The sequence below is a fragment of the Sinohyriopsis cumingii genome, chromosome 6 (genome assembly GCF_028554795.1).
Source record: "Sinohyriopsis cumingii isolate HCF-2022 chromosome 6, ASM2855479v2, whole genome shotgun sequence".
Lineage (NCBI taxonomy): Eukaryota > Metazoa > Mollusca > Bivalvia > Unionida > Unionidae > Sinohyriopsis > Sinohyriopsis cumingii.
The window spans coordinates 69,583,330-69,609,920 of record NC_142966.1 but is presented as its reverse complement, the minus strand read 5'-3'; the positions used below and the strand labels follow the sequence as shown (position 1 = coordinate 69,609,920).

Below are 26,591 nucleotides of genomic sequence, written 5' to 3'. Positions count from 1 at the left end.
AATACGATCTTTCTGAGGTAAAGACTTCCTTAACACCCGGCGCTCTTTTAGCCTAATAATAACACTTTAAACATATTCCTTGCATGTAATCCAATAAATTGAGTAGTCCTCTTATTTAATACCGGAAGTATCGAAAATCTTTGTAGAAATAGTTGTAAAATCTCGTTTACCTTATTTAGCCGATATTTTCGGTTAGATCGTCCGCCATGTTATTTGAAATAATGATTACTTCCGTTCTCAGCCTCGTTTGTTTGTGTGCCATATAAGGACATTGACGCCTTATTTGGAAATGTAAACAAATCGTAGTAAAATTTTGGCGCCGTTTGGGTCAGAAATTCTGCGCATTAAAAGTAAATACGGTTTATCGGCAACTTTGAAATTCCACCAGAAAGCAATTATTCGCACTTGATTGATAATAATATAGCGTAGAATATCAAAAATATGTTCTGGCAAGCTTTACGTAGAAAAGGGGTCACGGCGAGAGTCTCGCGTTATCTGTCATGGAGGACAGGATAAGGTTAGAGTAACCATGTCAATTTATTTTATCGTGTAAGGGCTTAATAAATTCAAAATAAGCCAAACTTCTTTCACAGCATGATTATACTTATGTTGTTGATTTGTACACTGTTTGTTTTTCTCACTTTAGTGATGATTTTTTTTGCTCCATTACATGATATGGGATCAGTTCGTAGCCTCAACCACAACAAATCAAGTTGAGGCTACGACATCGTAGCTACCCAGGCACCTTTTGAAAGGTTACCGATATTGTATTAGCAGACGAGAAACAAAATCGATGTTATTCCGCAATATTTTCTTTTCATTTTTAGTTTATCAATAAAGCAGTATCTAATAATTTTCCTTTCCTCTTTCGAAGCAAACGAAAAAGAGCAATAGCACGATGTATTCCAGCTTAAGCCATGTACGTCCTAACTTTCTCCTTGATTCTTCTGTAACAGTAAGTGCATATATGCAGGTCACGTGAGCATGATTCACAGACAACATGGTGAGTGCAGGGGAGGAACAAGATGTTTCGTTCTTTGGTTTTGCATTCTGTGCATTGTAACAAGTTCTTCAAACGTTGGTTCTCGGACATCGTTTGTACAGTAGCTGCCAATAGAAGGAAATAACTTATTATCATGATTTCTAATATAATAATTTTCTCACTATTATTTTAACGAAATTATCCTCCTAATGTACGAATTTAGAGTCAATACTGGTAAATTGCTGTATAATTTACATATCTGGAATTCGATTTCACTAGATATGATTCTGGGTTATGTTGGTGTTTTCTCGGGACTTGCAATAATAACATGAGTTGTCTCCCAAAGAGAAAAATCTATAAAGCTTTGCGCACCTCACAAAGCAAAATCAAGAGACCAACTCATATTACAACTACCATGGGCTTCGGTAGTTGCGTAGAAATACATTCATTATACACACTACAAAGTTTCACCAAAAAACCCCCCAAAAAAAAAGCCAAAAAAAAAAAACACAAACCACAAACACAATAGCTAAAATTAAATATGAATATTCATAACTAATTTTGCTCTCTTTTACAGGAACGCATCCTATCGCCTTTCACACAATATTAAAGAGCGTAGCAGCAACAAAAAAAAAAAAAACCAACAAAAAAACAAAAAAAAAAAAACGTGTTGCGATCTAAATAAAGCCAAACCGGGCTAATAGAAAGAATTGACTGTTTACTGTACGATGATATAGAGATGCGGCTGTATAGAAAGGGTATTTAGAATGTTCTGAATATCAATGCGCTCCTCAAAAATATTCTTTATTACCGAATACTGCATCAGAGGATCCTCTTAAATAACTCCAAATGTACCTCTATCCACTTTCTCAGTCTATTCATACAACGATTACATGCAATTTTGTATCCCTTTTTGGTATGTTAATACACTGGACAGCTGCACTTCCAACAGCTTGGTGACATTCATATCAGAATTAATGTATGATTCATCCTGAGCATTTGAGATATGAAGTGATTCTTTTATCTCAGAACTTGGTTTGAATTCTCACAACTTCTGTTCTGTTACTGCTGCTACTGCACTTACCCGGACTGATCCTGGCAGATGGAGGACCGTTGGCGGTCAGCTTGGAATCTATTCCTTCTCCACCAATTTTCTTTTCCAATATGACATCAATAATTTCCTGTCCTGTAAAATCTAGTTTGCCTGCAATATAGTAAGTCATCATCTTGGTAAAGGATGATTTGTTTTAATGGAAGCTCGCTTTGAATTACATGTTTGCATAGTATTTAATAGCCATTTACAGTATTGTTAATTAAACCGAGACTTCAACCATATTAGTATCCAGCAGCTATGTATAGCGAAGAGTAAGAGAATATATGACCGACTTTAAATAGAAATATTAAAGAACACACACACACACACACACACACACACACATATATATATATATATATATATATATATATATATATATATATATATATATATATATATATATATATACATACATATATATAGGTATTTGTGTTTGGTCAAAACGTGCAATTAATAGCCTTAAATTGCATGTAAAGCGTTTGCACAAGTCCAGTCTGAGACATGGAAGTTTTTAAATATCCGAAACATCTTACCCTGTACAAGAGACAACGACACACAACTGCAAAACGAAAATTGTCAAGAACGTTTGCAAAAGATATTTACAATAAGGTTTACAAATAATTAATTTCGATTGATGGAGATATTCGAGTTGATACAATATTTTTATTTGTGCTATGTTTGATTTAGACCTTGCTGAAATCATGTTCGCACATCCGAGCTTCTCAGAAAGGTTATCTCCCACCAACAACGTCCGCTCATATCCATATGTTATTGATTTTCATTTACACTGATATATTTACCTTTTACTTTCATTCTTGGCTTGGCCGGTAAAGAGCCGTTGCATTGGACATAGAGCATTGATATTTAATTAATTATTTAAAAAAACGTATCAAGCACTCTCATGTCGTGCGAAAAGACCAGAGTAAACAACGGACTGTAGTTGGGCGACATCAATACCTTGCACAGGCTGGCACATGCAAATGAATCGTAATCCCAGAGGTGCAGGATAAGCGAATTTAAAATGAAACTGTATTCATATTTTTTATTTTCAAATTATGTCTTGTCATTAATATGTGCTTTGATAGTTGTAAATGAATTGCATCACTATAAACTGCAAATTGTAATTTACCTTTCTTTAAAATGTCATTGATTGCCACCGCGACATGCCTCTCTGAATATCCCATTTCAAGGACAAACTGTGCAGCTTTATGTTCCAAGACACTCGGCTCTGTCACTTCATTTGAGGCTGAAAAGAAGAATGAAAAAAGTCATATTTTGATATAGTCCGGATTAGGTATATTGACATATGGGTTATGTTTGTCTGGTTTGATTGTTTCTAAATAGAGTATGTTGTATTAGAATTTCGATCCACGCCAATAACTTTACTCTAGATGTTGGTGAGGTGAAAATGTGGAATTATGTTGGTTTTTGCAAAGTTTGGAAACCAAGAGTTTTCTTTTTCACTATATACACACATTCCTGACCGTATATATAAATTATATCAATACCAGTTAAAGTGAAATGCTGTCTTTAACCATGTCCGTCTGTGTGTATTCTCTCTCTCTCTCTCTCTCTCTCTCTATATATATATATATATGACTGCCTCATATGTATGTATGTAGTTTGGATGGTAGTTTGGTAAACTAGTAGGCATAGTGTATCAAATTTGTCCCGCCGTTCTGTTTATACGTTACCTGATTCGGCATTTGTAATACTGTTTTCTACCCCTCCCCAAGTCGCACCGCTATGCACAGTGTAGTCGTCCTGTAGAAAGAAAAATAAAATTATACAGAAACATTATCAGCAATCCTTTTGGAGAGAACAGTTAATAAGCAAAAAATCGCATGGAACTCTGAGCTTCGGACTGAGTCTAAGGTATCGTTATGAGGGGTGGGGGAAGAGGCGGGTTAATTACAAAATTCTGAACATGTATTTAATTTTCGATCAGCGCAATAACCTAAGCTGTGTCAAATGAGTCATAATAATGGCAAAAGTATAAAGTCCACGGGCTCCAGCGTATGATTCATCAATTCTTTGCAAAATAAAGACACATATGCAGCTGTCTGTACTGGCCACATTTCCCTAAACATCACAATAGCGAAGAGGATGATCAAAAAGCAAATGATCTATGAAGCAACTATTCTAAAAAGAGGATACTCTAAAAGGTGAACATTCTAAAGAGTAAATTTTCAAAATATAGAATGTAGCTAGATTCATATCGTATTATACTCATTTAGAAATAGTTGCAGTACTGCTGCCTTTTAGCGCCATTTTGTGAAGAAATAAGACACGTTCCTAATTATGGCATTTTGCAGAGTAGGAAGCGCATGAAATTTATTAAATCCTGGAAGATACAGACCAAAAGCACAAATGAGTCAATGAATCGTTGCTGGACATTGATATATGCAATACACGGCTATATGAGGTAGCAAATAGTCTATTATTAGATCACAGGTGATCCAAGACTGTATGCAAATTCGTTAAATACAGATCAAATAACGATTCGTGTTGATGCTGGTTCTGGAATTAATGTCTTGGGTATGGCAACGTACGCAAATTTGAAGGAAAAAGATTAAGCGTTAAGGTCCAAAATAAAAGTGTTAGCTCGTGGATAATGCAAACTGCTTTCAGTCAAAGGAACTGTCGCTGCAACGAATGAAACAGACAGCAGAATGTCAACTACTCTGTTTACATTGCTAAAGAAAACTATAAAATTTCGGGGCCCCACAACCTTCAGGGAGCCCACCAATGGAGTGAAGAAAACTTTTTTGTTGTTCAAAGGGACATACTGGAGAATTTTTCCTTAGGCCTACGAATCCTGTCTACGGCCCTGAGTGGGTGACGAACACGTTCAGTGGGATTGAAAACTGGTGATAAGCATCAGTATCATGAACAAATATGTAAAACCTGTAACCTAACCCCACAGGCAAATACTGTAATCAGCGTAAATGGATATAATCACTATCACCAAGATGCAGAAAAAGCGAATGATTATGAACCAAAAGTTAAATTCAAATACCACGGGATAACATAGTTTAAGGACCACATTGTTCAGCTACACAATGGCAAGATTGTGAACACGTGACACAGCGCAACATGAAAATGCCCTTATCAGCGCAAAGAGATACATGACCAAAGTAAACGTGTGTGTGCATCTTCCATTAATTATATGTGAGCACATTTTCTGGTCTAATACTGCTTTTATATCCACTGAATAATTTCTTTCCGGACACTGTAATGATCAAATGTAAGCAACTGAGGACTTGCCTCATCGTCTGATTCTTCTGCCATCCTCCGTACCAGGTTGATAAATTCTTCACCCTTTATATGGCGAACATAGGCGCATTGTGGAAACCATCGCGCATGCTCAACCCAAGGCTCTTCATCAGGATCCCAGTTCTTCAGACCACCATCACAAGCAAAGCACCGAACTATGTCCTGGAGTCCTGCAGACGGGTGAAAACAACATAACAAAAATGAATATCTTTTAAAGTAAATTTGCACTAGATAAAGAATTCACATCTTCAAACATAATGACTGATATTTATAAAACCTGAATACACAACACATACTAAAAGATTTTAATCTTGAATTCGACTCGTTTTGTCCGGAGATGTTTAAAACTTCATTGGACATGGTACCATTAAATTACTGGTAAAAAGGGAATAACATTTTATACGTCTATATAAATATCAATTATTTTATTTTCTGCTACCAAACTTCGCTATTTGTCCAACGAATGTCGCAAGAACTTTGAACATTGCTAGTTCAGCATAATAATAAAATGTTACTGGCAAACAGGAACACTAAATTCAGGTTTTTTTATCCCTTTTTTTCACGAATAATCTATAATATAATCCCATGAGCCTTAGTTGGATCCCAAATAGTGAAATGTCCAACACCAAAGAGAATGTTCCATCCAGTACTGATGTTTCACTCTTCTGGAATCTACATGAGAATTGCAATGTCATAAATATGTTCACTGCAGTTGCCTCTGTTATGCCATAAATAGAATAATGACGAATGAGAAAGTGGTTTTCCTGCTTATGTGTCTTAAAGACTATTCAATCTACAAATCGCTGTGCTAACATAGACACGTGCAATTAAGAAGAATTAAGAAATAGTCAATTCCATTAAAAAATATATTCTTAATATACGCCAGAATATTTTCGAAAGTAAATGCTGACATTATTTTTAAAACTGAAAAATTACACGAACATTTGAAGCTTGAAATTTCGGAGAATAAGATGTTGATTTCCCACAATTTGCTGGCAAATTCTGAACAGGAAGTTGTAATAGATTGACTGCTTGTGTGTATTTTTGTTATTTCTGGGAAGGAAGTACGTTTCTTAAATACGTTATTCAAATACTGAAACGAAATATATCATACTCTTAGATGAACAGAAAGAAAAAGACAGAGGTTATTTCGCCTACTCAAGTTTCGAGACAAAGTCTATATACTCTTTTAAAATAATGCACAAAATGATCAGTATAATCAATTTTCAATGGAAAACTACAGGATGTTGTACCTTCAAAGGGATATAAGTCTGTTTCGACAATACCCAGAATACAATAACTGTTTACTGACTGGATTATTCTAAATGGAATGGTCCTGATTGAATATCTATGCTCAAATTGAAACTTGGTACAAAAGAACTGGCTACAAAAATTTACCGATATGACTGGTAAAATATCAAAACAATATCACAAAATGTAACTTGGTACAAAAGAACTGGCTACTAAAATTTACCGATATGACTGGTAAAATATCAAAACAATATCACAAAATGTAATAACCTAAATTAGCTTTTCGAAACCATCATGGATATTCAAGTGGCATCCTAATGTCTACTAAAATCGACTAAAGTAAAGACGCTTTGTCAACTTTCATAAGACATCTCATATATTTGACCCTATTTAAAAGATTGTAAGAATACGATCAATTAAATCGTATCCTACCATCTTCAAATCTGTTGCAATACAGATGCCTGTCACTATGAAACCTTTCCATGGACCCTCTGTGAATAAAGAAAACTCTCTCTCATTATAGTATTCAAGAAGTAGACATGAAGAGGAATTGTAGTACTGCATCTATTAAGAGGTACTTTTACATTTGCATGGACACTATCCCCTTTATACGTTGATGTCACAAATGGACATGACATCCATAATCTCAGTAAATGAAGAATATAAGTTTTTTTTCTAAGCCAAACTTTAGTGACCCCACAATAGAAACGTATGGAATCCGCGTCAGATACATGTGTATTTGTGCTCAAAACTAGACGAAATGAAAAACGCTTTGTCAATTCTCATACGAAATTTATTAGACAGACATAAATAATTTTCACCACATGTAAAAAAACAAAAGAAGATCAATTTGATCACACCCTGACCGTGACATGCAAACCCGTTGCAATACAGATGCCTACAACTACAGCTATTATTGCAGGAATCGATGAATAGGGTACACTCTCTCATTACACGATTAAACAATTATACATGAAGAGAAACTAGTCTTACTTTCATCCAGAGGCAGACTGCATGATCATCGTATGGATTGATCTCTTTTTTTAGTCTCTAATCTTACAAGGATGCGATCTCCACGTTTTCAGTAAAAGGAAAATTAAGATTAAACTTTAGTGAGCCCAGAGTTCGAATGCATGCAATCCTACTGGGACATCAGTGAACTTAACCCTTTTCTAGGAAAACAAAGGTATTTGGAAGTTCATATTAACAGTGGGCTGAATTCGGTATTTATTCGTAGCTGCCCCGTGAAGTCTTTCCATTCATTATTTATTTTATGTGAGGATGGAGAACAATAAGTAGAACAGTCGAAGTTCTTTGAGTCTGTTCAATGTTTTAAATGTCTAGCCAGTTAGATTTCAAACATACCAGTATAATAGAATCCAGCCTCTGCTACTCGGACTGGCGTTTGAGTAATGTCTGAGGGCCATCTGGAAAAGGTGTGCAGGCGGTCTGTGAGACTGGCATTCTCTGGAGAACGGACACGGCCGAGAACATGAAGTAAGTCATCATTTCTGTTCCGCTGTCGAGCAACATCCTGCGGTCTGGTAAAGTCTGTATTAAAGAAAGAATGCAGTTTTGTGTTGGTCATAGCATGTGTCAGTATATAGTACATGTATTAAAGAAAAAACCTGACCATACCCAATGTGACATGGAAACGGTATAATACTTAGAACATCAATGGCGAAAACGTTTTGATAAATTCTTTTACTTATATTTTGTGTTTTAGTATATTAACGCTACCGTTCAGAAGAATGCATGTAGTTTTACAAGATTATATAATAGTTTAATTAGCTACACCCACCCATATAACTACTCAATAACATGGCGAAATTTAGATCATAAATTTAAAGATTTTCTTGTGTTGACAATTATTAATAATAATCTTAATAATAAGACTTAACGGTGCACAAGGCTTAATTTCTCAGTGGCTGATGGGGTTTCTACGTTTCTAGAATAATTGTGTAACTTCGAATTGATTGGGCATGGACACAAGAATAGACCAATTGGATGCAAAATGAGTTGTGTAATATGTCACGTCTGGTCTGTTGCCAAATACAGTCGCAATGGCCGGTTTATGTAAGGGAAGAATTAAACAATCAGTTTCATTCCTATTTTGGAGTTTTTCACGATTCTTGTCTTCCTGTTGTAAGTCTGTAGACGTGCTTTTTGTTATACTTAGATTTTTTTGAGAGGAAAAAAACATTTGCTTGGACTGTTCATTGGAAATAGAAAGTGTTCACAATTTGCACTATATTGTTCTACAACTATTGCAACCATTTTGACAACGTCACTGTTTTGGGGGGCAAAAACATTTTCGGTTTTGAAATTTGTAAGGAACATTTCATTCATTTAGAAATTTCATATACCTTATAAGGATTAGCTTGGATTCCCTTCATAATACTGCAAGTTCCTCTCATATTTTCATTTATAACTCTGGTAATAAAACTATTTGTTAAGTTTTACAAAACGTGATGGTTTTCCTATTTTACTGTTACTAAGTCTGTGACCATAGAGTCGTAACTAAATAAATGCACTTGTTATTTGTGTGGGTATTATACACTCACAATGAACTTAGAAGTTTTATATATGTCTAATCTCATTGATTAGTAAAAGCCACAATAGATACCGGTAACATTTGTCTCAGGCTGCTGTTTTATTTGTTGTTGATGATTGGCAGATGCGATGTTCCCTGACAGTCCTGGGCAGAATGGTCTATTCTGTTGTATACCCAATGATGCCGGAAACCGGTAGTCAGTGGCGGAAACTCTTCCATTGTTGGAACCTATTTCGTTATGTTGAAGTTGGTGAGTTCGTTCGAAATTGCTTCCACTGATGCAAAGTTCATGTTTCGACACCTCCTGCGAGACACTCACTTCTAATGTAACGTTTGATGCGCCGTCAAGCCTGACAGACTGGCCTGAGATCTTTGTACGTATAGAGTCTTCATACTTCATGGGAGTATGAGCGGTTCCAGAATAAGAGTTCGAAGCATCACATAAATGCCGTTCATCGTGAAGAGAAAGAGATTGTAAACCAAGTCCAATATTGTTTTTGTCCGTGATTTGATTTGGCCTTTGTACCATATATCTTATCGATTCTTGCAAGGACATTCCTGTAGTACGAGTGTCATCCGCATACCCAGGAAAAAGAGGATTATTATTTTGAGCACCATGCAAGGGATAAAAGTTCCAAGTGTAATAAACAATAGACGTTGGATCTGCAGGACCCTCAGAGGCATTCCTTGAATTTATCCTTTCGTGTACCTGAGAACGAGGTTCGACTACCTTTATAGGCGTCTTGTTTCTGTGTGTAGAAATGATTTGGCTTTTGACAGCGTTTGAGTCTTTTAACGGTTTGTCACTTGTTATAACACAGTTTGTGCAAGATAATGAATCATAACGTCTAGTCCGATGGTAGAGTTGTTCAGAAAAGCTAGACATTTGTTCTTTAAAGTTTTTATTTTTATGTTTGGGTTTAAATGAAGAATCTTCTGAGTCATATTCCATGAATGAAATGCGAAAGTCATTTGCATCTAAGTAAATGCAAAGTGTTTCTATCACGTTATGCATCACAGAGTTACTGCAAAGACAAAAACTGTTCTTCTGACACAAAATTATAAAGGAAACATCTGATTCGTTCGAAGAAGACGTGTTTGAGGTTGAACGCCAAATGTGGCTACTTGAAACATGATAAAAAAAGTGTTTTATTCTTTCAATGAAATCTACCTGTCTGAGTATCACGATGCAAAGACTATTTTCGTTATCCCATTTAAAACAGATGAATTGTCCTCCAAAGTGAGTCCTCAATTTGCAACCCAGTTCTTGAGCGTTGAACTCTCGATCGTCTAAGAGATCTCTACAATTTTGAACGTGGATTAGATGCGCCATTTAAAAGTTCAGAATCTTTCTTCAAACTACGATGACTTCAATACCTGAAAGAAAAATATGCTTGTTCTTTTTAACAGTTGAAAGTTTTATTTCATTCGGCTAACCAATCCTTCCCTTGTTCATATAGGATTGTACACGGTATGGCACTGTGACTAATTCTAAATGATCATGCATATGAATTTCAGCTTGCTGTAAACCCAAACATGTTACATATCTTTACAGGGAAAGGTAAAAAGAAAATTGGAAGACACAAATGAATTCTACCAAAAGGTAAATATGAATGTAAATTAAAGACGGACTGGCGCAGAAATAGAATCAGCTCGACATATATGTATGCCAAGCAATCAAAGTGTACGAACAACTCGTAAAGCAAATGCCTAGTCGTGACTGACTTAGATCTGCCACTTTGTCACTGTCCATAAAATTAAAAGCAAAACGTATGACAACTACAAAGCAAAGTGAGCAGTTTTGTTCTTTCTTATCATTATTTCCATGAGAGTGTAACAAACTTGGTTGTCCATACGGAAATAACAGCCAATAGCAGACTGCAACCCAGTCTCTTCTGATGACCAGCATTATGTTTTCTTCGGATGAATTGAGAGCAATAACTTCGGTCATCAATGTATTTTCTTCTCTCTCTCTCTATCTCATATCACACACACACACACACACACACACACACACACACACACACAGAACAAACATACATATAAATATGAGGAATGAGGTAGAACAAGAGTTTGAGCTGGTTGACAGTCTTGATGTTCAAGTTACACCAAGTAACCTACAATAGGTTTGGTTGTAATGATATGTGTACACATTCCATGGGTTTTATCGGCAGTGTACTTAGGTCTCATATTTCACAAGAATGGAACATTTTCCAATGGCCTGAATAATTTAGTATACATAGCTAATAAAATTATGCATTTACTAAGAAGGCATAGGCACAATTTAGATTTTATTATTGATTGTCAGCTGAAACTGTTCGATCAAACTATTGTACCGATTGTTACACATGCTTGTGAAATTTGGGGAGATGTGAAATCTGATATAATCGAGAAAACCTATCTTTCTTTCCTCAAAACTATATTGAATGTCAAAAATGTATCCCTCTGTATATGATATACGGCGAACTTGGTCGTTTCCCCTCAATTATCAACATTAAAAGAAGCATGATAAACATTTGGGCTAAAGTGGTTAGTGGTTATGAAGTGTGTGTGTGTGTGTGTGTGTGTGTTGGATTTTTAACGTAGCCGTAAAAAAATTTCAGTCAAGTCATATCGCTACGATGTCTGCAGTGTGGCAGTTTATAGTGATATCTAGCACTGGGGAGTCATGCCGCAGACATGTATGATGATGTCCCACCAAGTCACATTATCATGACAACAGGCCGACCAGTCCTAACACTAACCGACCGCTCCGGTGGCCTAGTGGTTAGAGCGTCCGCCTCGGATGCGGGAGGTCGTGGGTTCGATCCCCGGCCGAGTCATACCAAAGACTTAAAAAATGGTACTAACAGCTGCCTCGCTCGGCGTTCAGCATTAAGAGGTTAGTGTTAGGACTGGTCGGCCTGGTGTCAGGATAATGTGACTGGGTGGGACATCATGTTACATGTCTGCGGCATGATGCCCCAGTGCTAGACATCACTATAAACTGCCACATTGCAGACATCGTAGCGATATGACTGAAAAATTGTTAAAGCTACGTTAAAAATCAAAATCACATCACAAATCACCTAACACTAACCTCTTAATGCTGAGCTCCAAGCGAAGAAGCTGTTAGTAATATTTTTACAAGACTTTTGCTTGAATCGGCACTGGCTCGAGGCGGACGCTCTAACCACTAGGCCACCGGAGCGGTCTTGGTTATGAAGAACTATTATCTTATCGTATGTATTCTCTCTAATACAAACACTTTGGTGATAATTCGTATGACAGTAGATGGTTACTTGATATACAATCTATATTATATAATGTTTCGTTAAGTTACATATGGAGAACTCAAAGTTTTGTATCAGTTAAATGGTTAACAAATTCGGTAAAACAGCGACTAAAATATCAATACATACAATAGTGGGCAGTAAACATCAATACATCACCTAAAGGTGTAGATTACATGTTATGGAAAACTAGTTTGGAATTAGGAACGATCTCATTAAAAACAAATATATCTAAAAATTTAATTAAGTTTAGAACTGCAAATCATTGGTTTCCCGTTGAAACTGGTAGGTGGGCTAATGTTCCCTATAACGAAAGATATTGTACACCCTGTCAGTCTCAAGAAATGGGGGTGGGGTGAATATCACTATCTTCTGTCTTGCTCTTATATTCACGACACAAGACGAACATTTATACCTCGTTTTTATACTTCCAGGACTAACGTTTATAAATATAATCAATTAATGAATACAGGTAACGAACGATTCTTAAATAATATTTGCATGTTTTTAGATTGTGTTTTTCAAATACTATAAGCCATATTAAGCATTATGTAATATCATCACACGCTATGACATGGTTTACTTTTAGTGAATTCATGGCAGAGCCGCACTAGTGTCCCTGTCGCTCAATAGTCCATCTTAAAATGTAACTGTTTGAATTGATCATGTGAATCCATGTACAGTAGCTATGATTGAGAACTGGTACAATGCACAATGGAATAAACGAGAAGGGTCTGTTCCGTCGTCGGGATGCGCCGTTTATTGTTGCGTTGGTGGTAAATATGGTATAGTTTCAGGCAAAATGAGGCTTCAAAATCATCATTTGACTGGCCTAAGGTGTTGTTGTAAAAATAGCTCCCTGTATTAGGTGATTGAATTGTATATTTTCATGGCGTTATGGTCATTTAATGAGGGGAATTATAACAATTATAACAATGATGGTTATGAAATTAGACAAATAAAGTACTTTCTTCTTTTAAGAACGTATTTTCTTGAGGTATTTTATATATAATTATTTCCAATACGGGTTTACTAGTAATATAACTCGTGCCAATTTAAATACTAAAAGGAAATGATACCATATTAAAGAATGATTTCATAAAATATTTTCAATCGACCATAATTTTGTTCTGATCTTTTCATTTGTAGCTGAAATGTAAAGGTAGACTCTACGGTGAGAACACGAAGCAGTACCCATTTTTAAATGAGTTATCAAAGGGAAATAACTCTTACTTGTACGGTACGTTAGGATATCTAAGTGGTTTCCTCAACATCAGCATCGAAAGCAAGCCTTGAGTATGTGTATTGTTAGTTTATACTCTACTAATTCAAGACGTGTAGGCATTTTTGAAAAAATAATTTCGAGTTTAACTTCCATGAAACAAGAAACAATAATAGATGCAATAAATTTAATAAGGACATGATCAATGAAACTGCAGATTTACACTGATTAATATGTATGGACCTAATAGAGACAAACCATAGTTTTATCTTAAGATAATAAGCTCAAACAAATGTAGCATTTTAAAAATAATTGTTATAATTGGGACAGATTTCATTCTTGTGATGAATCCATGTATGTATATATACTTTTAATCATGATAATGAAACATAATCCAAGAGCAAGATAAGATGCCTTATTTATGTGTACAGAATATAATTTAGTGCATGTATGGAGGAAATATAACACAGGGATCCATAGATATACCTGGAGTTAAAGTATTCCAGTTCCACAAGCCAGCCTGGAATTTTCCCTGACTTCGGAACATTCACTTACATTTATAGAAAATGTTAATGGTTAACCAGGATATAAAACTGACAATTTCCTGTAAGAATAAAGATAGCTTTCCGAAAGGAAATTAAAGAGAAAACATGCGGGAAGTTTAATAACTCGCTATTAATAGACGCGGAGTATGTGCTGAACAATTAATTAATTGTGAGACTTTATCATTATCTGATTTTGATTATGTAATAATGGACAATGTTCCTTTGAAATGCTTCAATCACAAATAAGGGGAACAACAGTTTATTATGCACCATTTAAGAAACAACTCAAGATTGACATGAAAATCAACTAATTGCTGATATAAGCAGTTTAGAAGACGGAAGCGGAATCAATTACGTAACAAACATGGAGGAAACAAGAACGTATTGGAAGATATTAGAAAGATTAGTAGATTGTATTTTATATAAAAAGGGTGAAGTTCATCTTAAATGATACTTAATTACTCAGACCTCCATTGATTTAATTATTTACAGAAATATTCCTTATATCATCCTATACCATGTGCAGAAGCTGCAAATCTTCTAAAAATGCCTAATGGTAACAGCCCAGTCACTATTGGATGCACGATTGAATTTTACAAGTTTTTGTGGGGAAAGATATTGGACAGTTTCCAGTGAGGGCTGTTAACTTTGGATATGAATGTGGTAAATTTTATTTTCCACTCAGAAACGAGGAGTTATTATATGTATACCAAAAGCTGATAAACCTAAGCAGCATCTTTGCAACTGGAGAACCATTTCACTTGTAAATATATCATACAGAGTTCTTCTGTATTTATTGCAAGTACAATTAAAACCTAGCTTACTACAATTATACATAAGGGTCAAACGGGTTTCTAAAGGAACGATACATTGGAGAGAACACTAGAAACTTATATTATTTAGTGTTTTACAACAGAAAACACAATATTCCTGAAATGTTTCGTTTGATTCATTTTGAAAGAGCATTCGACTGTCAGTTGCATTGCCGTTTATTGATAAAATTATGTATTTGTTTAAATTTTGACAAATCAATGACACATGTAACACTTTTGTTGTATTTTACGAAACATCAAACCTGTGTAATTATCAATTATCCAATGGTTTGGTATCAAAGGAGGATGTAGGCACGTGGATAATTTCTCATCAATCAGATTTATCCAGGGTGTTGATACTTTAACCTATATGATAATAAAAATAGCAATGTTACTGAAATATAATAGGCAACATAACATTTGTTCTTTTGTAGTATGCTGATGACACATCACTTGTCCTTGATGGTACAGAAAAATTTCCAATACCTGCTTGACATCTTTTATATCAATATTCTAAATTTTCCGGTCTTATAACTATTGTAAAAAAAAGAAAAGCTAGTTTGAATATGAAATAGAACAGGTGGCAACAAGAAATAATATCCAGAATATAAACTCAAAATGGAGTTGTACTGAGTTCTTGCTATAGGTATACAGTTTTCAACCAACTTGGAAAAGACAATTCTTAATTATCCATCTAAAACTCGTGAAATTAATAATTTGCTAATTCAGTGGAAAAAGAGGTTTCTAACTCCTTTTCAAATGATAACTATGATAAAACGTTTATCTGTCTCTAATACTGAGTATATTTTACTGTCATAACCAAATTTGTTTAAAAAGGTCCTTAGTTAACTAAAAACACTCTTTTACAATATATGTATGGTAAAGGTCAGGGGCAATATCAAAGGAAATATTGTCCGGGAGGAACGTCATGATGGGGAAAAATATAATTACACACAGTGGTCTCATACTAAGCGAATCGAACACTCACGTGAGCGTGGCTTGATAATCATGTTTTCAGCTATTTCCAGGGACCTGTAAACAACAGTAATTTTTCTCAAATCACCTAATAACCACACATGATTTCTCGACTTGAATCAGCTGCCAACACGTTTAGTGATTTTCGAACATGATTACAGAATTACTCATTGGATCTCATCAATAAGATCTGCATGTCTCCATCGAATTAAAGCTAAAGCATAATGATGCACGGTCTACAAATGAAAAAAGAAATAAACAATAATAAAATCTATATAAGGTTCAACGAAACATGACACTGCTTAAACTGGGTTCAGGGCTGCAAATTCTCTTTGCTGCTATAACGGTTATACCTTGAAATCACGCGTACAAAACAGCAGACCACAAACAACTGATCAACCACATAGGCACCTTCTGCTATCACGACGAAGGTACCGCATTTAGAGCGATATCGATTTTCATTCATCTGCTGCCAAAAGTTGTCCACATGACAAGTCGCTCAATCTTAACTTATTACTGACGACAAGTCTCCAATATCCTCTCCTCTCAACCAGTCACTGGTCACTCTAACACGACAACAAAGAAACTTGCTGCGTCTCTAAACTACTCAGCACAGATAATACACTTTGTCAATTTCAAGCCAAGACAGATTACACTATTTCGCACATGTATAAACTGATGCTGTTATGACAGCTAAAAAGCTGTATCGGGATGCTGTTATGACAGCTAAGAAGCTGTATCGGGAAGCTTCCGTCAGCATCCACAAGAACAATATTCATCATGTCACTCGTGAAAGCTTTTTTTATTTTCATTTTTTTTAAAGAGAGCTTCACATGCTCGTGCCTATCCAACCCGAACCATTCGGTCATTCTGCGGTCGAACCAAGAAACCTCACCCCTGAGAACACGGCCTAGTCGAATAATATAAAACAGAAGAAAAAAATTACAAATAATTATTGATATGCAATACCAACGCGTAAAGAGCACGAACAAACAAATCATCAATAATATATTACGATGGTCCACCTATCACTGATTCTGACTGATTTGTGTGTACTATGAGCAGACTTTCAAAGATTCACCATTTAACACAGTTCTTTGTAAGACGATTCTTCTATCTATGCGTGACGAAAACATAATAGACTGTTACCAACGCTATGCCGGTACTCGACAGATTTCGAAGTGAGCTGTATGAAAATCTTTTTTCGAAACAAGTCCATTACCGGTCATAGCCGCAGGCTGGACCTCATCCTGATCTCAGGTACAGAATTGCGCTTCCTACAAGACAACATATCTCGACCAAAAACCCAAAAGTTACCCATGTCCTCAGCACTCGTACTAAACGACGTAAAATCTATCATCGCCACAAACCCATGTTAGCTGGCATTGCATCCTCAGATCTGTACTACCACTAGTATACAAATGCTTCAGTGTTCGCTAGCACCTCAACAATAATGACTTAAATTCGGCTCTAAAAACCAGTTTTAAATTGTATGACTCTTGCGAAGCAAACACGACTTTTAACGAATGCTTCAGGAAGGTAATACTGTACATAATTAATCCACCAAAAAACAAGAGGCATTGACTTTACATACAAATGCTAGAATCAAATGAAATAATCAGTTTTATGCAACATGTAGCACTATCCATACCTAATTGTAATCTTTTCCATCTTTTATATCATACCGGTAGCAGCATAGGCACATAGCGAACTATAAATGCCAACATTTTAATGGAAACTAAACCAAATAAATGCGTCTTATTTCAGGAAGTAAATGTTGTTAGGTGCGAAGCAAACATCTAAGGAAGCTGTTAGCTTCTTTTGAGAACGCATTTCCTTCCATTTGCCATGTCGAATAGCATGAATTTAGCTGGTTTTTATAAATAAAAAGTTCCTAAAAATAAATATCACTAAGCTGTACAAAAATCGTACCCCTGCAACCTGAATTTATTTCTTGTTACATGCAAGGAGACTCATACCGAAAACAATCAAACACATGCGTGAGTGCGCCTTGATATACCGTTTCTCCCCTATGTTAAGGATTTCAGGAGAACTGTCGTTGTCAACTGATAGGTTATTAAACAAGAAAGTACTACAGTAAGTTTTCTCCAATCATCTTAATGCCCAAACACCACGAAAACTAATTTCACTCTTGCATATATTTTTGTTTCATATTTGTATGATTCTTCAGTAAACCACTCCAAGCCAAATATTAGTAGTACGTTACGCCATGCAGTGCACACGATCAAAGCACCCAGTACAATGAAATATTCCTGTCTCAATATCTGAATACGTATATCTAAAATATCCAGTAATTTCACATCTTACGAAATTAGGGACGGTCCATTTTACGAAAGTTATCCATGCTGACATAAAGTCAAGTGAATGCTAAACATTATGACGTCTGCTCCAAGAAACTGGTTAATTTCTCGACTCCAGAAATATCTTCCCAAATCCGACTCCTCATAATCCATAAATAATCACTAAACTCTAATATAGCTAATGGAGACCTAAATGCATATAGGATATACCATAAATTTATTGCAATATGATTAATAGTAATATTTTTAAGTTTGTGTTTGGGAAATTAATGGCTTAGAAGTGTGATGTCGGAGGAAACTAAATGGAAAATCTTTTGTGCACAGATTTTAGTTTAAAATATTGATTATTTATTTTTATTTGGAACAGATATTCTTAAGGCAGTCAAAAAGTATGTTTAAAGTATATCAATTCGTCTAGGATATACGTCTTTAAAGCGTATTTAGAACTAACTAGATCATTCGAAATGGTCACAGCTAAACAGTTTTAGAAAAACAAATATGGCTTAACCGATACTGTACAAAACATGGTAAAAGTGTGTATTTAAAAAAAAATTATTACGATTGTTCCTATATAAATTTTGATAGTTTAAAAAGTGTTTTGCTGTTAACACTGATTTCATAGATTTTCAAGGCATATTTCAAGCTATGAAGTGACACAAACATTAATTTATTATCATTTACGAGAGGTTTTTTTAATAAATATTGCCGTGTATGCTATTATAAGAAATGAAAATGTATTTTGAGGTATATATAAAAATTTGAGTGGAAACAATGCTGTAACACCTTTAGAAGGAAATAGAATTTTGCATTTGGCAAGTTAGAAGATAACAACAGGCATAATTGCTGTCGTATATTTCCAAATGTCCAAATCTTTGAAATGTTGCATTCGGGAACATGAAATATATTTTTTTTTTACAAGCGAAGGCATTGTTCAAAAGAATATGAATGGTCGCAAATGAGTTTCACGTTATTTTAAGTTACGTGTATAAATAATTTCACATATATTTTGCCATTTTTGCATAATTTAGATTTTTTTAAATGATATTTTCTAACAGACAAATATGTAGCCGTACCAGAAATTTGGAATTCATAATTATAAATATTATATTTGAAACTAAGACAAGCTGATGATATAATTAATCTGATAATTCAATATGCAAAACAATAAATGTATAAATGCACGTTTAATGGAGGCAGGACAACTATGTCTCAGTTAAAATAATGATGCTTTCAAATTTTTATGTAGACAATATAGAGCTTAAAGAAGCTGTAAATATCACAAATTTGAGACTAGAGGGTTATTGTACAAACAATTAACAGTCATAAATCGTTTTTTTATATGGGGATTAATTGTCATACCTCTCCTTGCACCATGTGATCAGTCAATAGGAAACAACGTTTTCATAACTTCGTTTGAAGGCGGTAGATAACAAAATTCCAATCACCTGACGAATCAAAGTTCGTACATATGGTACATAGTCGTTCCACTGTATCGGTCAGTTTATGAAATCGGCTTTTTAAAATATATTTTTCAGAAAGATCGACATAACGGTCATTAAAAACTAATAACCTAATTCTGCATCTCACATTAACTGCTATTTGACATTTGGTTGAGGAAAGATGATACACTGCATTAATAAATCCCGGCATGTCATCAAAATAAGACTGGTTTTCTTAAGTAATTTCCCGAATAAGAGAGGAAACTGAAACTTTGAATTCCACGTATCGTTAAGAAGAAGGAAAGATAAAGCGATGATAAATAAAACAGTATTGATAAATAAGATAATTTTATCCGTTTTTCCAAGCATCGTTAAGAAGAAGGAAAGATAAAGACGATGATAAATAAAACACTATTGATAAATAAGATAATTTTATCCGTGATAAGAAGTGACGATCTTTAAAAACCGGAAGTGAAAACTACTGATATGGAAACTCGTGTCCGGATTTCCATTTTAGTCATGTACCACACTGGGAAAATCCCCACTGGCGTTTCAAATCTAAAATCAACCTTGCAGTGAGTATAGTACTCTCAAAGCCAGTCATAATCACGATCCCTGAATAGGAATCGAAACAGGAAGATTATTTGCCGAAAATAACCATGCGTGGACACAATTAACTGAAGAAATTCGTATTTATAGTAAATCATGTATACAGTGGTTATTTTGATTCTATTGTTTCGGTACCGTTTCACATGTTAGCATATTTTTGTTGTTGTTGTTGAGTAGTTTCGGTTTTCTTCTTGCTTTCTTTTTCAGACCGTATGCCTGGAAAAAAATATAGACTGAGGTCCATAGGAAAATGCTAAAGTAGAAGTATGTAAAACAAGAAGCAAGTTCCAAAGACTGCTGTGCTCTAATTTCCACAGGCCCTATCAAATCCTAATACCCTTCCTTAAACATATTTTTTTTTAAAATGTCAGTATAATCGAATGTTGCGGCAGAAACTGGGTAATAATATATAATGTTGTGCACATATTCAACCGGCCTAATTATATCACATATGGAGAATAAGCTGTGTTAACAATAGTTATTCATTTACATTTGAGATTTGGAGACACGTCTGAATAATGACTCTTTATGTCTCCTTTCAGGAGAAGAACCAATAATCACACGCGTAAAACATAAAAACATAAAAATGCCCGCTAGATTACTAATCTTTTTAGATTTTTTGAACAAATGATACCTTCTAATAATCGCATTCTTTATTTCAAACAACGGACTACTTAAATATACATTGTGAAACTAGGGCTGGAAATACTAATATAATAGACATGTGACGAGTGTACAAGCACACCAAGTATGTATTCGAATTGTATGACGACGGCTTTCTTCTTTGATTTTTCCTGTTATAAATTTTAGTTCCCTACTAGTAGGTTGTATCCTATGTGTAGTTGGAATTCCACCAATCTGTGTTACCAACTACGATATTAATTAATAATTTTATACGATATATCCAATCACTGGTTGCATACATCTAAATCACAAAAATGATGGCGGGGGGGGGGGGGATACATTTACCCAAACTGAATAGCTTAGAGAAGAAAACTAGATTATGGAAAATGTATTTGTATTTATCATGCCATCATGTATATGTATAACTAATAAAAGGTAAAAGGAAAATCAAGACTGCCAAAAGACAAAAAATGAATCAACTCGAGCAAAAAAAATCCGAAACGTTTTATCCATTATTCTGCCGATGAAATCCTGAAATTACTACCTTAGTCCGTATTCACCATTATGGCCATATTTTTCCAGGTACAAAATTCCGCAAATATATATCGTCCGAAAACAACTGTTCACGAAGATTCGTTAGATTCGTAGAAGTAGGTATTATGCTCATCTCCCGCCACGCTTTCAAAATGGTCGATTTAAAACGTGTACAATACTGGTACGGGTTAGTTCTGTTAAAAAATAAACATGATGATGATGATGATGATGATGATGCAAATATATAAATATAAACAAAATCTGTGCAACGCATAATTTATCTTCCTGACACATTGGTTGCTGAAGTTTATGGGTTTGTAAAGTTTATAGCCAGTTTTTCAAAAATAATAAAACTGTTAAAAAGGGCTGTCTTTATTTTGTAAAATCAGTTGTCTCTAAATGGGGAACCGGGGACACACGCCCATAACTACCCGTGCCACCATTATTACCATGCGCGCTACAATTCACTGGATCTCAAAAGTGACAGTTTTTATTACCAGTTCTCTTTGAGAGTCATTGACTTGTGAGAAAAACCATGACGTTAGACCTGACATTGGAATGCTACGTAATTTTGGTCTCTTGCACCATGCAATTTGTTTGTGATGTTTTAAATACAAACATTTCCAGTTCCTTCAAATACATAATTACGAGGAGCGAATATGTAGATAATGCTAAGTCGTTCGAAAATGAACCAGTTGAAAAATTAGGTCATTTATTTGTTATAGTTCAGGATGTATTGGCGCTGCGTTAAAGTGGACATGAAATTAGTAATATTAATAATTCCTGAACAGATGCCATTTCATCTTTATACTTATGTGCGTAAAATACCCAGCAGAGGGGGTGAACAGACCACTTAAGGGAACGGTCACCTTGTGTTTGGACCAAAAAAAATAATGACCCTTCATAGAGGTCAAATACCACGTCTACGATTATTGTTTGTCCCCAAAATAATTGTAGACGAGCCCCCTCTGCTGCTCAATAATCCTGGGAATCTTCATCTGAATCTTGGGAATCTTCATCTGAATCCTGGGATTTTGTTCTATGTTTCAAGTAATATTCAAGTTCTGATGGTGGTTTTTCTATTTTTGGATTAATGTTTTTTCTTTTTCTGTAATATATCATTAAACTTCTGTATCGATCTCCACCGCAATTTTTGCAAATCTGATATAATCCTCTAACGCCGTTGTTACATCCAACACAACTTCGTGGACCAGCATGAGGGTTTTTCTTTATAAGATAATTATGTTTTTTGCAATATTCTCCACGACATTTTTTTATCACATTTATTAGTGGTTCCTTGACGCAGCCACGCACAATTGTTCATTATATTAATGATATCTTTTTAATTCAGTTTAATTTTATCATCACCCCCTCTGCTGCTATAATTAAATCATTATGTTATAATAAAATGGTACATCCGGAATTTCATACTGCAAGAATAGCTCGAGAACGATTAGAAGCAATCAAAAAATTTCTTCCTGTTAGAGATTCATTTAGAAAAAATCTACAAGCGCAGCAAGAAGCACAAATTGAGTACGAAGAAGACACTAAAAAACTGTTTAAATTCGTTACTGCAGCTACTGAGAAAGTTACAACGGTCATCAAGGAAGATCTTCTTCCGGTATCAAAACAAACAGCAGAACAAACCGAAAAAATAGCAGCGAGAACTGAAAAAACAAAGAAGATTTTACGAGATCTTCCACCTGACATAGCCAGGTAAATAGCTGCAGCTCAACCTCCACATGTCGGTGAAGAAATACTTGAAGGTATTGGAAAACTTCGTACTGAAGTCGCCGACGTGAGAAAAGAACTTGCATCTGAACCCAAACCAGTAGAAGAAAACTTAGAATTGATTGCAAGATTTAACAAAGGAATTGTTGAAGACATTAGAAATACTGAAGAAAAAAAATTACCTGAAATGATATTATCTGGTATATTTAATAAACCTGGTATTTTAAAAACTGGTCATGAAAAAGTAAATGATGATAATTTTATTAAATGGATATATCGCGTATATTACAACAAAAAACAAGCTAGAGGTCCAGAATACGAAAGTCTTCATGAAGAAGTAAAAAGACTTTATAGAAAGAGCCTGAAACAACGAGAACAACTCGCCCAGTATCAACTTCCTCCACCTCTGCAACAAATAGAACAACAACAATCTTCTCCACCTCTGCGACAAATAGAACAACAACAGTCTTCTTCGCCGAAACTTAAAGAGATGTATCTTAAAAAATCAAAAGAAGAAAGATCACCCTTAAGACTATTTAAGAAAACAACAAAAGAAGGAGCAACGGGAAGTGGTCTGGGAAATAATTTTATTTGTCCTGATAATATCATTAATGATGTGTCACGGTTAGAGGTTCTCATAGGAGGAAAACGTGCCGGAAATAATTCACCAGAAATAATTAATGAAGCAGCTGATATTTGTCGGCAATTATTTCAAGGTGGTATCATGGATATTGGCGTTTACCGAGAGCTTATTGATGAGCTCGTTGATGATTAGTCACCGCGATTAGATAAATGGTAAATAAAATAAGATGATCATACACAATAATCATCGTAAATCCGTATCGGTCAGAGCGGTGAACTCACGATTACCAATCTACAGAGCTACTTACGGAGATGGACTTGGTGATGTTGTGCGGGGGTTATTTACAAGGATAGCTCCAAAAGCAGCACCTATTGCAAAACAATTATCGATGTTCGTGATAAAGCTCCTGGAGCAATTGTCAATGTTGCTGGTAGGGCATTCTCGGCGATCAAAGAAAGACTAGCACGATTATTACGACGAAAACAACAACCACCGGTGAAACTGGCAAGTACTGAGGTGATGCCTGCAGATGTCAGTAAAATAATAAATCAAGCTGCAAATCAAAAACTAGCGGAATTATCTGAAGAAGCAGAAAAAAATATAACAGCAAATTTAATAGCAGGAAGTGGTCTTCGTCGACGATGATCACCATTTGGAAAAATGGTAATTATAATAAAAATGTTCAGGCGAGAATCAGACCCAACATTTGATATGGAGGCACCTGTCCTTAAGTATGAATCTATACGTGATTATCAGTTTTATTCTTATGACGCAATACAACGAAATCAGCGGGGGAGAATCGAATTACAGGTTCATGATACAAGTAGATATTTCTTGCCCGCTGAGGCGTTTGTTGAAGTAGAAGGTAGACTTGTAACGAATGTTGTAGCTAATACGCCATATGCTGCTAATTTACGTGTTGGTTTTGTCAACAACGGGATTATGGCGTTGTTTGATAGCGCCACATACATGATTGATGGAAAAAATATTGAATCAATTCAGAAGGATGTTGATGTTGCCACAACAATAATTGGTCTAGCGAGATATTCTGACGACTTTACAAGATCAGCCGGTCCAACAATGATGTTTGCCAAGGATATTACCAACAACGCTGATCATGTTCAGTATACCAAAATACGAACACCACGAAACACTGCATCTGATCCACAACCAGTTGATTTTGAACACGCAGACAGACCAGCTGATGTTTTTGATATTATAGGAAGCGTTAATGCGACTTACAACCTAGGATTTGCAACACGCCGAGCAGCGCTGTTAGGAAATGATAGAAATTTTTCGTGTGCAATTCCATTATCTCACATCTTTGGATTTTGTAGAAATGTTAGAAAGGTCATCTTTGGAGCTAAACACACAATTGTGCTCGTAAGAAAAGGTGATGATAATGATGCAATCTGGCGAGGTGCTGCTGTTGCTGATGGTAAAGTAAATATATCAAAACTTTCACTGTGGATGCCAGTAATGACTCCATCTATTACTGAGGAACAAAACTTACTTTCTTTTATGGATCAAGGCGGTAAATCATTGCTATCATGGTTAACAGTAACCACAGATGCTATTCAAAGTAATGTTAATGGTTTATTTACAAAGCATATAGCATCACAACAGGGTGTTTCTTCACCACGACATATTTTTATTGCGCTGCAAAATAATAACCGGACGAATAATCAAGAACATTCACATATGATATTTGACAATCTTGGAGTTAATGAAGTTTTCTTACGGATAAATGGACATCAAGAACCAGCCGAGGATATATTGTTAAATTTTGATCACATTCATGTAGCGCGCGCGTATCATCGTTTAATGTCATTCATGGGACGTGATCAAAATATAGATACTGGTTTGCAAATATCACAATTAGATTTTACAAGTCTATATCCGATTTATTATTTTTCACTAGAACATCTTGATTTATCCAAACAATCTGTCGTTGATATACACTTTCGAGCTCGTGTTACTAACCCACCAGGTGCTGGTGCCTTCTACAGAGCAATCGCGGTCATACTTAGCGATAAAGCCATGTTACTTGAAGGTGGTAGTGGTCGAATGAGGGTCGTTGATGCACCGGTGGAAAATATTTAATCGTGTTATTTAGAAAAATATATTTTATATAAAAATGTCGTATGGTCATGTTAATGTTACTCTGACTCCTGGTCAGGTAAAAAAGCTTCAATCAAAAACCACCAACAAATGTGGAACTAAAATATCACTAAAACGAGATCAAATTGGTGGTGGTCCAAACAAATTATCGTTGACAAATAATCAGATTAAACATTTCAATAAAGCCCTGGAATCAAAAACTGGAGTTCAATTTCATCTTTCTCCGAGCGCCATCAAAGACATGGTTAAAACCGGTGGTATATTTCCACTTCTTGCGGCTATTCCAGCGTTAATAGCTGCTGCTGCTCCAGCCGTAGCGAAAGCAGCCGCGTTAGGTGCTGTTGGAACAGCTGCTGGAATGGCTCTAAAGAAAGCAACAGGGCAAGGATACAAAAAAAGGGACGCGGCTTAAGATTGCCAGGATCTCGTTGGGGAAAGGGTCTGAGGCTTCCACGTTAGACGCTCCAGCATCAAATTTTGATTTACTTGGTGCTGCTAAACGATTAAAAATAAAAAAAACTTCAGAGGTGTTTTCATGCGAGATCAATTACCAAAACAACCAAACAAACTCGAAACAGGTATTATTAATCTCGATGAACGTTCTGGACCCGGTACTCATTGGGTATCATACGCGGTTGATCCAC

General features: G+C 35.4%; 1 protein-coding gene across 2 annotated transcripts; it reads right to left on the bottom strand.

The window, feature by feature from the left end:
* On the bottom strand, positions 1-19,923 carry LOC149797149 (uncharacterized). Of its 2 annotated transcripts, XM_089960356.1 has the most exons (9): positions 19,666-19,923; positions 15,274-15,376; positions 9,232-10,536; positions 7,971-8,156; positions 5,346-5,524; positions 3,773-3,842; positions 3,208-3,324; positions 2,067-2,186; positions 1-1,107 (listed from the first exon to the last, which is right to left on the bottom strand). In XM_089960356.1, exons 3-9 carry the CDS (start codon positions 10,490-10,492, stop codon positions 911-913), a joined length of 2,130 nt encoding a protein of 709 aa, XP_089816482.1. In that variant the 5' UTR covers positions 10,493-10,536; positions 15,274-15,376; positions 19,666-19,923; the 3' UTR covers positions 1-910. The 2 variants fall into 2 exon arrangements, with proteins under 2 accessions (XP_089816482.1, XP_089816481.1); XM_089960355.1 differs by lacking the exon at positions 15,274-15,376.
* Between the last annotated feature and the right edge of the window lie 6,668 nt (positions 19,924-26,591).